The 14966-nt window shown below is 45.9% G+C and overlaps 2 protein-coding genes across 2 annotated transcripts in view; both read right to left on the reverse strand.

The window, feature by feature from the left end:
- Positions 1–14966, reverse strand: part of LOC135886051 (cytosolic phospholipase A2 gamma-like) — a 979292-nt gene that overhangs the window by 310707 nt on the left and 653619 nt on the right.
- Positions 2478–3431, reverse strand: LOC135886863 (olfactory receptor 14A16-like). The gene has a single exon (XM_065414653.1). It carries the CDS (start codon positions 3429–3431, stop codon positions 2478–2480), a length of 954 nt encoding a protein of 317 aa, XP_065270725.1.

Here is a 14966-nt window from a genome sequence, read left to right on the forward strand (position 1 = left end):
CCTGATCCCCTCATATGACCTTGCGGCTTTTGTCCTTGCCCTTCGGGGGGGGAAGGGGGTTGAGTCCATCTCCCTACTCCCCCCCCCCCCATATGTGCCAGGTCTGGGGAAGTGCCGCCCCTTGGGGTGAGAAGAGGCATATGGGGAGTGGGCACTGACAACACCCTGAACACCCGGCTGGTACTCAGCTCAGAATAGCTCATTGAGACGAACAGGCCACTTCACTGAGCCTCCGATTTGCTCTGCACTTATGGGGAAGTTCTCAGGCTGGATGTGAGGGGAGCCCAGACTGGCCAAACAGGGCACACAATACAACTCCTGTCCAGAAAAACATGGTGGTTCTGAAAAGAACCTTTCACTTCCCTTGTCATCCATACCCACTACTATCGACAGTGGCCACAAGGGCCACTGACTGCTCCCAATGTTTTTCTTTCTCTTCAAACAACTAGGGAATTAAATAGCCCAAAACTTCATTGAAACAGAGTGAAGCTCTCCCCGTGACAACTAGTGCCCATCCGGAAGGTCCAGTTGAGCAAAACTCAAGCTTCTGAAAACCAGGACATACAGAATAAAGGTAAATGCCCATGTAACCTTAACTCTGCCCTCGTTGTGTGCTGCCCCTCAACACCGGTAACATCCACACTCTGACTGTGCCTTGTCACTGTGCTGGACAGGGGCTGCCTGTGCTTTCCCTGCACTCAAACACTGGGTCTGCTCCCCCCACAGAATACCACTGTTATGCTCATACAAAGCACACGGGATCTTTATAGAGGAAGGCAAATACGCAGCATTTATTGAAAATACAACAGTTAGCAGATGCTTTTCAGTCACACACACATACACACACACACAGAGTCCTGCCAGTGATGTTTATAGTTACCAGTCTGTTGTGGCTTGAGTCAATCTAATGGCCAGTTAAACTGAGCACGAGTGTGGAGCTGGGCTCTTCCGATGCTCCGAGGCTTTGCAGGACTGAACCCAGAGTTCCGTGGCAAAACACCCCAGTTGTAAATTTCCATTTGAGTCCATGCATTTTGCAATGTCATCCTGTAATCATTAGTCCTTAAGTGGTGTTATCATTTGATGGTTATTGTCGGGCTTCCCATCATTATCTCCTATTTGTTGTCTCGCCTTCGGGGGTACCTGCCTCACCTCTGAGGTCGTCAATGCTGCTAACATGTTTAGCATCGGATACAATGGATGTTTTCTGATTGTCTCCTGGTCTTTCCAAGTCTCTCTCTTCTTCTTGACCATCTGGACATTTGTGATGGCTTTCACACCTTATCTTTTCCTGATGCATGCATTCCTCATTCACACAAACAATCTCTTACAGAAACCTTCAAAGGTATACAGACAGCAGTATTGTATTTTCAGCAGAATATATTGTAAATCAAGCCTTGCTAAATCTTAAAACTAAAACAATTCACATTGGGGCTTCAGGCCCTCAACATTCCTCTAATCTCCTTAACATAGATACAATACAAGATCCTGTCTCTTACTTACTAAAACCTTAAAACAAAGAAATGTATATTTAACTAGAATGCCTAATTTGTAATACATATAGGAAACCATAGTAGACATTATAACTTATCCTAAAACAAAAGGGTGACCATAATCAGTCAGAAGGATTGTTCTGGTCTGTCATTCCTTTCTGCTATTCAAAAAGGGTGGCTGGCAGGATGAAATCAAATCATACATTAATTCTCATGGGACATTATAAAATCCTGCTCCTACACCACGTTTGTACAATTTAGCACCATCTGTTTTTACAGCACCTTCATACTAGCACACAGGAGACCACCTAACCCTCTACTTTCCTGTACCCGGCATTAAACCCACAGCCTGCTCTCATATCCCCCCCTCACCACTGACAATCCCCAGGGCCCTGCTCCTGACACAATCTACACAGTTCTATGTTGAAACGATTAGACGGGACCCTCAAGGGACACATGCACCTCTTCCCTTTGATCACACACATGGGGGGCTCAGACCCAGATCTCCTCATCTCACAAACAGTCTACCCTTAAAATCTGCTACAGCTAAGACAATAAATGTAGCTTGAGTTGAATGCAGCTAATTCCCAGGGGCTATTGTCAGCTCCTGGGGGGCGGGGGGCAGAGTTAAGGTTGTGTGAGCATGTAACTTCATTCTGTATTTCTTGGCTTTCCAAAGTTTAAGTTTTGCTGTACAACTCAATATTCTGGAAGGCTCTGAACTATCACTGGGCAACCTTAACTCTGTGTTAACAAAGGTGGTTTTTTTTTTACCATTTATAGATCGATTGATCGATCAATTCTTATCTAATTTACAGTGGTGTAAAGCTAGAGTAACTCCACTGACTTCAGTGATCTCAGTCTAGATTATTACCAGAGTAAACACAGCATTTTGTATAGAAAAGATTGCACATCACCTTCCAATGGAGACAATAATGTCATCATTTGATTATATCTTTAAGGAAACACAGAATGAAACCATGGTCATGGGAGAAAGCCAGACGTGTTCTTGGTGAATAACCTCCACCCAGTCAGTTTCTTCAAGGCACCTTTGATTGCCTTGTTCCTCACACTGTAGATGATGGGATTCATCATTGGAGGCACCACAGAATAAAGTACACCCACCACGAGAACCTGCCCTGATGGAGAACTGGAGGCAGGGTTTACGTAAGCAAAAACAGCAGTACAAAGTAACAAGGAGACCACAGTGAGGTGAGGCAGGCAGGTGGAGAAGGCTTTATGCCGGCCCTGCCCAGAGGGGATTCTCAGCACCGTTTTGAAGATCTGAACATACGACACAATTATGAAACCGAAGCAGCTTATGCCTAAGAATACGTTAAAGGAAATAACCCCAACTTCACCAAGGTACAGGTTGGAGCAGGTGAGCTTGAGGAGCTGGGGGATTTCACAGTAGAACTGACCCACCGTGTTGCCTCCACAGAAAGTTATTGCAAATGTGTTCCCGGTGTGCAGTGTAGAAAGGAGAACCCCAGTGATCCAGGCACTGGCTGCCATTTGGACACAAGCTCTCCTGTTCATTATAGTCTCATAGTGTAGTGGCTTGCAGATGGCGACGTACCGGTCGTAGGCCATGATGGTGAGAAAACCAAAGTCAACCGCGGTGAAGAAGATGAAGAGAAAGACTTGGGTGACACATCCAGCATAAGAAATTGACCTGGTGTTCAACAGGGAATTGGCCATGGACTTGGGAACAGTGAGGGAGATGGAGCCGAGGTCTAGGATGGACAGATTCACCAGGAAGAAGTACATGGGGGTATGAAGGCGGGGGTCGAGCACTACAAGGGTGATAACAAGGAGATTCCCTGTCAGGGCAACCAGGTAAATCCCTAGAAACAGCAGGAAGTGTAAAATCTGCAGCTCCCGAACCTCAGAGAATCCCAGGAGAAGGAACTCGGTGATGCTGGTTCGGTTGGACATTTTCCTTCTTAGGACGTCCTGGGCTGGCTGGCGGCGGTGAGGGGAAGTGGGGGGAAGGACACAGACAAGGGTCAGGTCACCTTTGACAATCACACCATTAGAGCTGCATTGTGCCCCCAGTGTCAATTGTTGCACCTCCCTTGTGGTCAGCAGATGGTGTCTGTTCCCACTAACCCGGCAATCTGCTCTGAGATGTGGCTTCATAAAATTTTCATAAAATATGGAATGAATTACAACCCAAAGCCCAACAATCTTAGGACCAATGGCCATCCTATTATGCCAGTGGAGAGCCGGGGAGCCCCCCGCGTTCAGACGAGTGTCAATCGCAGCCCTAGCTTGTAGTGTAGACAGAGCCTGAAAGGATTTGGCCTGTTTAGCCAAGCAAAACGCTGGCAGAGAGGGGATGTGATCGCTCCCTACACATAGATTGGGGGGTAAACACCAGGCAGGGAGAAGAGCTACTGATGCTAAAGGGACAATGCTGGTGTAACCCACACAGCTCCTGGGTGGGGTGTTCTGTCCCATCTATTGGCACCGAGACCACTTAGAGAGAGATTATTGAGTCTGCTCTACAGTCTTAGCTAACAGGCACATGGCTTTTAGCTCATGCAGTAGTGGCTCATGCACTAAGCTTCAGAGAGCCCAGCTTTGAACCCGCCCACCGATGATCTGTGTTACACTGGCCCAGGAACAAATGGGGATAAACTGGCCAGGAGTCAATTTGGGCTGGAGGTGGGAAGCAGGTTTGTCCCCACCAGAGGAGGGAGGGTCCGGGACAACCTCCCAGTAGGAGCAGCGGGGGGCAAACAACAGCCGTACTTGTGTCTCGGTTAGGGAGGAGTTTGACTGTGTCTGTTCTGAACACCTGTGTACAGCATTGGTGTTCAGCTGGCAGCAGTGTGGGACAGAGGAGATGGGGCTAGAGCAGGAGATCTAGGCTCTGTCCAATTGACCTTCTCTATGTCCTTGGGCATGATCAAGATAGACGGGCTTTGGGTGGCTGATTTGACTCTGATTCTGAGTTAGAGGTGCTAGTGTGTACAAAACACAATCTGCGGGCTTTGCTGCTTGCTCATTTTTTACCTTCCTTTGAAACAGAAATAAACACGGTTCCAACAGAACAAAAGGGTTTGAAATTGTGGCATTATTAAAAACATTAATGTTTCCCACCATTGTTTAAAGCTCAGTTTCCAATTAGAGGTGGTCGGAGATTGTCTGTCCACTTATTTTTCAAAAATGGGATTTTCAACTAAACAGAAAATGTTCCAGGAAAGTGTCTGCTATTCTTGAAAAGAAAACTTTTGTTTATTTCTTCTTTTTTTGAAACCGAAACCTCCATTTTTCTTTCATTTTCTACTTAACATTTTCAATTTATAGCAGGTTTTAGCTGAAAATAAATTAGTTTTTGGTTGCCAAATCCTGAAAACTTTTCTGATTTCGAGTTTCTGATGCAAAGTCAAACTTTTGCACTTTTTTTTTTCATGACTGAATTTAGATGTATGACCTAAGTGATAGTAAAAGCCTTAATGCATTCAAATTGCAATTTATGTTTAGGGTCTTACATTGGCTCTATATTATTAATCCCCAAATATATTTCATTGAAATACTGAACTTTCTGTGCTGGTCATTGCAGATTTCCCCCCCCAACTTGTGATGCATTCGATCCTCCAGCATCAGGATTCCTTGGTCATTATTTCTCCATTGTCCCTACCACAGTAGCATCCAGAAGCCAAAGACACAGCTACGTAAGAGCACGTTCACCCCTCACTCTGAGAATGAATGGACAGAATTCGACTGAAACCTGTTGCTCTCAGCAGATGAGCTGTGTGTAGCTGACTTTGCTCTTCACTGACATTGAAGGACTGACAGAGAAGGCTGTCTATCCTTGTCTATTTTCGAAGAGCTTGCAGGGAATCACTCCCTGGAGCCCTGCACAGCTCAGAAGCAGAGCCCCAGAGGCAAAATGGTGTGAATTCATGGAATTTCAAGCCAAAATGGGGCATTATGATCCTCTAGTCTCACCCCCTGCATAGCACAGGGCCTACCGGGTGCTCTGACTCCAGCCCGGTTTCTGTGTTACCTGTGGGCCAGGATTCCAAAGGGATTTGGGCACCTAAAGATGGAGACAGGTACCTACTGGGATTGATCAAAGCTAAATTTAGGTGGCTAAATCCCATGGATATTCAATGGGAGTTAGGCACCTAACTGGCTTAGGTGCTACTGTAAATCCCATTTGGCATCTATTTCCAGCTTTAGGTACCTAAACCCCTTTGTAATCCTGGCCCTGTGTCTGTCTTGTTAACTTACAAGGCCTGGGCTTCTCTGGAATTTCAGAAAATGAAGGCTGGGGGTTGCAAAGGAGCCTAAGGGAGTAAGGCACATACATCTTGGGCTCCTAACTCCCTTAGGCTCCCTTCAGGATCCCAACCTAAACAAGTGCAGTCAGGCAACAGGGGCTAGAGAGGTGATCAAGAGACTGGAGGTCCCGTGATCTAAGCCCAGATACGTAACGCTCTGTGCCTCCATTTTCCCACATGTAACATGGGGGTTACTTACTGAGAGAGGTTAGATAATTCACATGGAATCATTTACTTAGACCTGATCTGCAATTTATATTCTTCATGTAGATACTTATGGACTGTGGCCAAGTCATCCCTGTACCTTCCCTTTCTTAAGCTAACTGTCAATTTATTTATTTTTGATGGAAATTTGGGTGTTCAGCTAAACAAAGACTCAGTCTGCTTTCCTGGAAAATTTGGATTATTCTTGGAAAGAAAGAAATCCTTGGTTTTCAGCTTAGAATTTCAAGTTTTTGGCTGAATTCTCCAAAAAACCATGGGGAAAAAAAACTCACGTTCAGCGTTTATGGTGAAAATTCATAATTTTCCAGAGAGGGAAAACAATTCTGGCCAGCAGCAGATGTCTTCATTAAATTGACACTAAAAGTCTAAAGGAGTTCAGATTGTAATTTCACATTTATGTTCTTCAATATCCCTGTATATGAATCCCCCCAAATCTATACCTGAAATAGCAAACTTACTGTGGAATTTGTCTCAGCTTGCCATGCATTCGATTCTCAAGTATCAGAATTGTTTGGATGGTATCTATCTAGCACTCATCAGTGTATTATCCAGCTGCCATTGCCCTGTCCCATCGCTCGATGTCCTGAGTTGCCGGGTCTCTCTGCAGTTCCTAGCAGACCGGGATCCACTCCACAGACAGGGGCTCCCTGCTCCCCTGCTTGGGCAGGCTTGGCTGAGAGGTGAAGGACAAACTGGGACTGACGCCCCTCCCAACTTTAGAACTGATCCTGGCTTGTGCAGGCTTCGGACGCGGACATAGCTCAGGATGTCCCTGCTCTGGGGCTACATAGCAGGACCATGAGCCCAGCTTTGATCTCACCTCTGAGCAAAGCACCCTGACAACCTGCCCTAGCCGCCCCTAACCCCCCAGTTGGGGAGCAGCACCTGCCCTGGATCTCACACAATGGCTGCATTCCTGGAAGGACCCTTGGCTAAAAACAAGGCAGGGCTGATGCTCAAAGGCGATCCCAGGAGGTTGCAGAAATAAACCTCCATAACCTCAGGTCTCCTGGAACAGCCTGTTGCTTTGTTAACGCCATTTAATGACCTCTGGGGAGAGGGGCACAGAGATATTGTTCTCCTGCATCACATCAACAGCTCTTGGGATGCAGCCACCAGAGGAACCCATAGCTCAGACTGCTTGAAGTTGGTCACTCAGAGGTACCCAGAGACAAAAACTGAAAACTAAGAGCCAGGTCCTGGACTGCTGTAAATTGATACAGTTCCATTGACTTCTGAGTATCCAGGGCTATTTACACCAGCTGGGATTTGGCCCATTGGTGTCCATGGAGCTACCTCAATTTACACCACCTGGGGATCTAGCCCATTACACAGGTTCCAATCCGCTTTTTTTTTGCCTGTGAAACTGAACCGAGGAAGAGTCAAAAGTTCCCAACCTGTCAGCTCTTTCCTAGCTCTTAGTCCTTGGGGATTAGTTACAGTGTAACTTCTAATGGTGATGGAGCGATTCATTCCCACTGGGAGAACCTCAGTGTATTGGAGGTTTTCTGTAGCTGATCTTCAATCTCTATGGGGATGAATGGTCCAACTTATGTTCTTTCTTTCTGCAGAAAACACTAAGATAAAAGGCTCCTTTGGCTGCAGATCCAAAGCTGCATGCTATTTTTTAAAATGTTGAATTCCCTTTGGTTGTGGGTATGTCAAAGAGATTGAAAGGATACCAAGGGCTGGATCCCCAGGGCATCTAAATCAGCCATTGCATCGCTGGAGTCAATGGGACAGATCTCCAGCCGGCGTGTAAATCATTTTACTGGAATCAATGGGGCCTGATCCCCGGCTGGCATGAATTGGCAGAGTGCTATATAGCTATGCCAGTTTCCATGAGCTGAGTATGTGCACCCAGACGTAAGCAAGGCAGCTTACGTCGACCTAGTAAGTGCCAGTCAGTGTCTACACTAGAATGGTGCTTCCACTGTGGTAAGTCACCCACTACATCGACCTAACAACGCCAAAGTTCCAGATTTGGCTAAGAGCACCCTAGAGTGGGGCAGAGCTGTGAGGGTCAGATTTCTCAGCTCAGCTGGACCAGCGCCAATGGAGAGTAGCTCCATTCACATCAATCAGCAGTGTAATGCTGATGAGGTTCTGGCCCAGAGACTCTGGGCTAAACTCAGTAGTGACATAAACAAGGGTGGAAGTTACTTATCTGCTGTCATTGTATTATAGGTGGGCTTGGAAGGATCAGGTTTTAATTGGTTAAATGTCGATAAACTTGGGTTGCGCTGCACATACGCCAGCCAACAACAAATATTTCCATTGACAATAATCAAAAAGTACAGACAGGCAAAGTAAGAAAAGTACTGCCTGGGCATTTCTTAGAGCCACTTCCTTTTGACGTATGAGGTCGATAATTTGTGTTTCAATGATGATAAAACTTCAGCTTGCTGAATCTCAACTTCTCCTGTCATTAAGTAGCTATTGTCTGACCCCGTCCCCATAATTTCCTAAAATTGTGAACATTTAAATAGATACAAAATGGAAAAAATGTGAAAAATAAACACTGATATCAACTGTCGCAGTTATAAAAGAATAAAAATCAACATCTGCAAAGCCTAGTAATAACCTTGGTGTAGGTGGTAAAGGCCCATTACATGCGCCCCTGGGAGCTGGGGACACAGCTCGGCAACGGGGCAGGCAGGGGCAATGTGGAAAGGCTGGAGGAGGTTCTGGGGCCAGGAGCGGGGCTGCAGCTCAGCGGGGGGACAGACGGGGTAAAGGGGAAGGGGTTGGAGGTGATTCTGGGGTCGGGAGCGGGGCCGGGAGTGGAGCCATGACCAGGTGCTGAGGCTGGGGGTGGGGCTGGGGCTTGGATCAGAGCTGGGGCCAGGGGCCAAGGCTGGGGCTGGGGGCAGAAGCCGGGGCTGGAGCTGGGGGCAGAGCAGGTCTGGGTGGTGCTCACTCCCCTCCCCAGCATGGGGGCTGGACCAGGCCCTGCTGTGCCCCCCTGAATGTTCCTCCACACCCTCTAGAGGGGCACGCCCCACAGTTCGGGGACCACTGGTCTAGTCACATGTGAGAAAGGATAGACCTAGTCCTTGACTTAACAATAATATCATTTTGTCATAAAAACAGATTTGTATTTGACTGTGAGAGTCAGTGAGGCAAATTCTGCTGAAGCAAAGGAGAAAGATTTGGGCAACCCATCTGGAATAAGAACTCAACCAGCGGGAACTGCCCATGGATTTGGGAATGATGATAGAGAGGGACCATAGCTCTAGAATCTTCCATGGGCAAGAAAATCGGAGGGTGGGATTATGCAATGAGACGCCCCAACACAGGAACAAACATACAACTAGGCATCAAAAGCTGGACATGCACAAGTCCATGGGTCCAGATCTAATGCATCTGAGGGTTCTGAGGGAGTTGGCTGATGTGATTGCAGAGCCATTGGCCATTATCTTTGAAAACTCATGGCGATCGGGAGAGGTCCCAGACGATTGGAAAAAGGCAAATATAGTGCCCATCTTTAAAAAAGGGAAAAAGGAGAACCTGGGAAACTACAGCCTCACCTCAGTCCCTGGAAAAATCATGGAGCAGGTCCTCAAGGAAACCATTTTCAAGCACTTGGAGGAAAGGAAGGTGATCAGGAATAGTCAACATGGATTCACCAAGGGCAAGTCATGCCTGACCAACCTGATTGCTTTCTATGATGAGATAACTGGCTCTGTGGATATGGGGAAAGCAGTGGACATGATTTATCTTGACTTTAGCAAAGCTTTTGATACGGTCTCCCACAGTATTCTTGCCAGCAAGTTAAAAAAGTATGGATTGGATGAATGGACTTTAAGATGGATAGAAAGCTGGCTAGATTGTTGGGCTCAATGGGTAGTGATCAATGGCTCCATGTCTAACTGGCAGCCGGTATCAAGCGGAGTGCCCCAGGGGTCGGTCCTGGGGCCAGTTTTCTTCAACATCTTTATTAATGATCTGGATGATGGGATGGATTGCACCCTCAGCAAGTTCACAGATGACACGAAGCTGGGGGGAGAGGAAGATATGCTGAAGGGTAGAGATAGGGTCCAGAGTGACCTAGAAAAATTGGAGGATTGGGCCAAAAGAAACCTGATGAGGTTCAACAAGGACAAGTGCAGAGTCCTGCACTCAGGACAGAAGAATCTCATGCATCGCTACAGGCTGGGGACCGACTGACTAAGCTGCAGTTCTGCAGAAAAGGACCTGGAGATTACAGTGGATGAGAAGCTGGATATGAGTCAGCAGTGTGCCCTTGTTGCCAAGAAGGCTAACGGTATATTGGGCTGCATTAGTAGGAGCATTGCCAGCAGATCGAGGGAAGTGATTATTCCCCTCTATTTGGCACAGGTGAGGCCACATCTGGAGTATTGCTTCCAGTTTTGGGCCCCCCAAAAAAGAAGGGATGTGGACAAAATGGAGAGAGTCCAGCGGAGGGCAACAAAAATGATCAGGGGGCTGGGGCACATCACTTATGAGGAGAGGCTGAGGGAACTGGGTTTATTTAGTCTGCAGAAGAGAAGAGTGAGGGGAGATTTAATAGCAGCCTTCCACTACCTGAAGGGGGGTTCCATAGAGGATGGAGCTCAGCTGTTCTCAGTGGTGGTAGATGACAGAACAAGGAGCAATGGTCTCAAGATGTAGTGGGGGAGGTCTAGGTTGGATATTAGGAAACACTATTTCACTAGGAGGGTGGTGAAGCACTGGAATGGGTTACCTAGGCAGGTGGTGGAATCTCCATCCTTAGAGCTTTTTAAGGCTTGGATTGACAAAGCCCTGGCTGGGATGATTTAGTTGGAGTTGGTCCTGCTTTGAGCAGGGAGTTGGACTAGATGACCTCCTGAGGTCTCTTCTAACCGTAATCTTCTATGATTCTGTGATCACAGACATTTAGCTCATGTCAACTGGCAGCTCCATAGCACCCTGACAATTCACACCAGCTGGGAATCTGACCCATTGACCCCGCTGGGAATCCGGCCTTTCATTTTGATTCAATCTCTCTGTTGTATTGGCAACCAATGTGAATTAACCATGTAAAAACGGGCCTGCAGCATTGCACCAGGGCCAGCATTGCACCAGGGCCGTTCCCTCTGCCACTCAAATCCCAACCTTCGCCCCTCTCCTTCCCTCCACAGGCATCATGCAAGTTACTGGGGAAGAAAAGGTCCAGTTGAACCCCCATGGGTTCTTTCTCCTGGGATTCTCTGATGTTCAGGAGCTGCAGATTTTGCACTTTGTTTACCTGGGAGCCCTGGTGGGGAATCGTCTTATCATCACAGTTGTAGCCCACGAACACCAGCTTCACTCTCTGATGTACTTTTTCCTGGTCAGCTTGTCCTTCATAGACCTTTGCCACATATCTGTCATACTCCCCAAATCCACAGCCAATTTCCTAACAAGCAGAATATCAATTTATTATTCTGGATGTATTGCCCAAGACTTTCTCTTTGTTTTCTTTGCTACATCTGAGCTTGCCTTACTCTCTGTCATGGCGTATCACTGATACGTTGCCATCTGCAAACCACTGCAGTATGAGAACATAAGAATGGCCAGACTGGGTCAGACCAAAGGTCCATCTAGCCCAGTATCCTGCCTTCCGACAGTGGCCAATTCCAGGTGCCCCAGAGGGAATGAACAGAACAAGTAATCATCAAGTGATCCATCCCCTGTCGCCCATTCCCAGCTTCTGTCAAACAGAGGCTAGGGACACCATCCCTGCCCATCCTGGCTAATAGCCATTGATGGACCTATCCTCCATAAACTTATCTAGTTCTTTTTTGAACCATGATATAGTCTTGGCCTCTACAACATCCTCTAGCAAAGAGTTCTACAGGTTGACTGTGCATTGTGTGAAGAAATACTTCCTTTTGTTTGTTTTAAACTTGCTGCCTATTAATTGCATTTGGTGACCCCTAATCCTTGTTTTATGAAAAGGAGTAAATAACACTTCCTTATTCACTTTCTCCACACCAGTCATGATTTTATAGACCTCTATCATATCCCCCCTTAGTCATCTCTTTTCCACGCTGTTCTCCTCATACGGAAGCTGTTCCATACCCATAATAATTTTTGTTGCCCTTTTCTGTACTTTTCCAATTCCAATATATCTTTTTTGCTATGGGACAACCAGATCTGCACGCCATATTCAAGATGTGGGCGTACCATGGATTTATATAGAGGCAATATGATATTTTCTGTCTTATTATCTATTCTTTCCTAATGATTCCCAATGCCTTGTTAGCATTTTTGACTGCCACTGCACATGGAGTGACATCTATGATTCTAACAATGATTCCAAGATCTCTTTCTTGAGTGGTAACAGTTAATTTAGACCCCATCATTTTATATGTCTAGTTGTATGTTTTTCAATGTGCATTACTTCACATTTATCAACACTGAATTTCATCTGCCATTTTGTTGCCCAGTCACCCAGTTTTGTGAGATCCCTTTGTAGGTCTTCACAGTCTGCCTGGGACTTAAATATCTAGACTAGTTTTGTATCATCTGCAAATTTTGACACCTCACTGTTTACCCCTTTTCCCAGATCATTTATGAATATGTTGAATAGGACTGGTCCCAGTACAGACCCCTGGGGGACACCACTATTTACCTCTCTCCATTCTGAAAACTGACCATTTATTCCTACCCTTTGTTTCCTATCTTTTAACCAGTTACTGCTGCTCTCCATGCCTTAGTGTCCCCATTTATATAATGGAGACTCAGCCCTTTTGGAGTCAATGGGGCCAGACCCCCAGCTGATGGGAGTGGGCAGAGCTCAGGTGAGGTCAGTGTGGCAGTTTGTGTCTGACAGATCCAGAGGTGGAGAAGCCAGCGGATGCTGCAGCCAGGTCCCGACAGCAGAGTCCATTCCTTGGTGCATAAATTACCCCACTAGGGGCTCCAGTCTCCTCCCTTCCCCACAATGAAGCTCCTCCATGCCTGGCCCCCACGTCTCTGCTTGGCTCGCAGTGTTGTTATACATTGAGGCACTCATTAACGGGGGCTGCCGTGATGTGCTCCCCTCTCCCCATCTTGTGTGTGCTACAGAGATCCAGCAGGTACGAGTCAGAGACACAATACTGCACTAGAGTCCCTTGAGGAGAAAGACTCCAGATTCTATTCCTTGCCCCAGTGAGTTAGCTCATATCCCAACATTGGGTCAAAATCATAGCCAGCCCCACCTAGCCTGTTCCCCATCCCTCTGATCTAGGAAGCTTCCTGGGGGCCAGATCAAATATAAATACCCGTTTGAACCTCTCAGACACTGGGTGGGGTTTCAAAGAAGCCAAAGAACATTGGTACCCAACTTACAGTGAAAGTGAGTTATCTGAAATAAAGAACTGAAAAACAATCAGTTTGGGGTTGAACGAAGGGTTTTGTTCAACCTAAAATGGAACATTTTTCCCATTAAGTTACATTGGGGGGGGGGGGTTGTTACCATTTATATTTTTAAACACAAATCTAGCTAAATTTCTAAATGAAATGTCAGTTTGACACGAAAAGTCAAAAGGTTTTATTTAAGAAATGTCCAAATGAACCGTTTACATTATTTTAAACTTTTTTTTCTATTTGGCCAAAACTATTAATTAAATTCAACCTGAATATACAAATAGTTTCAGTTGCCCCAAACTGCATTTTTCAGTGAATAAACTATTCAAGTGAAAAGTTTCGCCCTGCTCTAATTACTACTATATACTATTATAATTTTAAGTTATTACAAACTGGCATTCACCTTCTATGAATGTTAGTTGACACTTGTGGTTCTGTTCATGACCATGGTTAAGCACTGGAATAAATTGCCTAGGGAGGTTGTGGAATCTCCATCATTGGAGATTTTTAAGAGCAGGTTAGACAAACACCTGTCAGGGATGGTCTAGATAACACTTAGTCCTGCCATGAGTGCAGGGAACTGGACTAGATGCCTCTCGAGGTCCCTTCCAGTCCTACGATTCTATGATTCTATGATGCGCTTAGACACCACTATATGTCATAAACCTCTCTCTTTTTGGATGCTTATGTTGTGAAATAAAAGCGAATATACACCAGTGAGTGGAATTCCTAGGCAATCTCTGCTTCTGTCAATACGTGCCAGGAACCCAAAGTGTCCAAGAAAATTCAATGTGCTCAGAAGTAAACACAAATTTGCAGAGGGGAGCTATAAAATAAATTCATAGATTCATAGATTCCAAGGCCAGAAGAGATAACTGTGATTCTGTAGTCTGACCTCCTGTATAACACCGGCCAGAGAACTGTCCCCAAATAATTCCTAGAGCATAGCTTTTACGAAAAACATCCCATCTTGATTTAAAAATGATCAGTGATGGAGAATCAACGGTGACCCTTGGTAAATTGTCCCAATGACTAATTAATCTCACCATTAACAATGTACACCTTATTTCCAGTCTGAATTTGTCTCTCTTCACTTTCCAGCCATTGGATTGTGTTAGACCTTGCTCTGCTAGATTGGAGCCCATTATTAAATATTGCTTCCCTAGGTATTTATAGACTGGGATCAAGTCACCTCTTTCCCTTCTCTTTCTTAAGCTAATTTTATTGAGCTCCTGGAGTCTATCACTATACGGCATATTTTCTAATCCTGTAATCATTCTCGTGGCTCTTCTCTGCACCAGCTCCAGATCTGAGGGCTGGAGAAAATGCCTCCAGGGAGAGACTTAATGAGCTCCAGATGAGAGGTGACTTGAATGCAGGGTAAAAGCACCTTCCTGGGGAGAAAACATCAGGAAATAAAGGGATCTGGAATGGAGCAGAGAATGGAAGAACAAGAACCAAAGATTGGAAGTTGAAGCCAGACAGTCAAGTGAGAAATTAGGCATCACTGTATAACACTGTGGGTGATTAACCACGGGAATCAATTCCCAAGGGAATTCTCCATCACTTGGTGTCTGCCTGTCTAGGCTGGAGACCCTTTTGGAAGATGTTTTAATCAAACACAAGTTATGTG

The sequence above is a fragment of the Emys orbicularis genome, chromosome 12 (genome assembly GCF_028017835.1).
Source record: "Emys orbicularis isolate rEmyOrb1 chromosome 12, rEmyOrb1.hap1, whole genome shotgun sequence".
In the NCBI taxonomy this organism is placed as follows: domain Eukaryota; kingdom Metazoa; phylum Chordata; order Testudines; family Emydidae; genus Emys; species Emys orbicularis.

What these genes read in the sequence shown, in the direction of transcription:
- LOC135886863 (XM_065414653.1), bottom strand. Translation starts at nt 3,431, where the DNA reads ATGTCCAACCGAACCAGCATCACCGAGTTCCTTCTCCTGGGATTCTCT.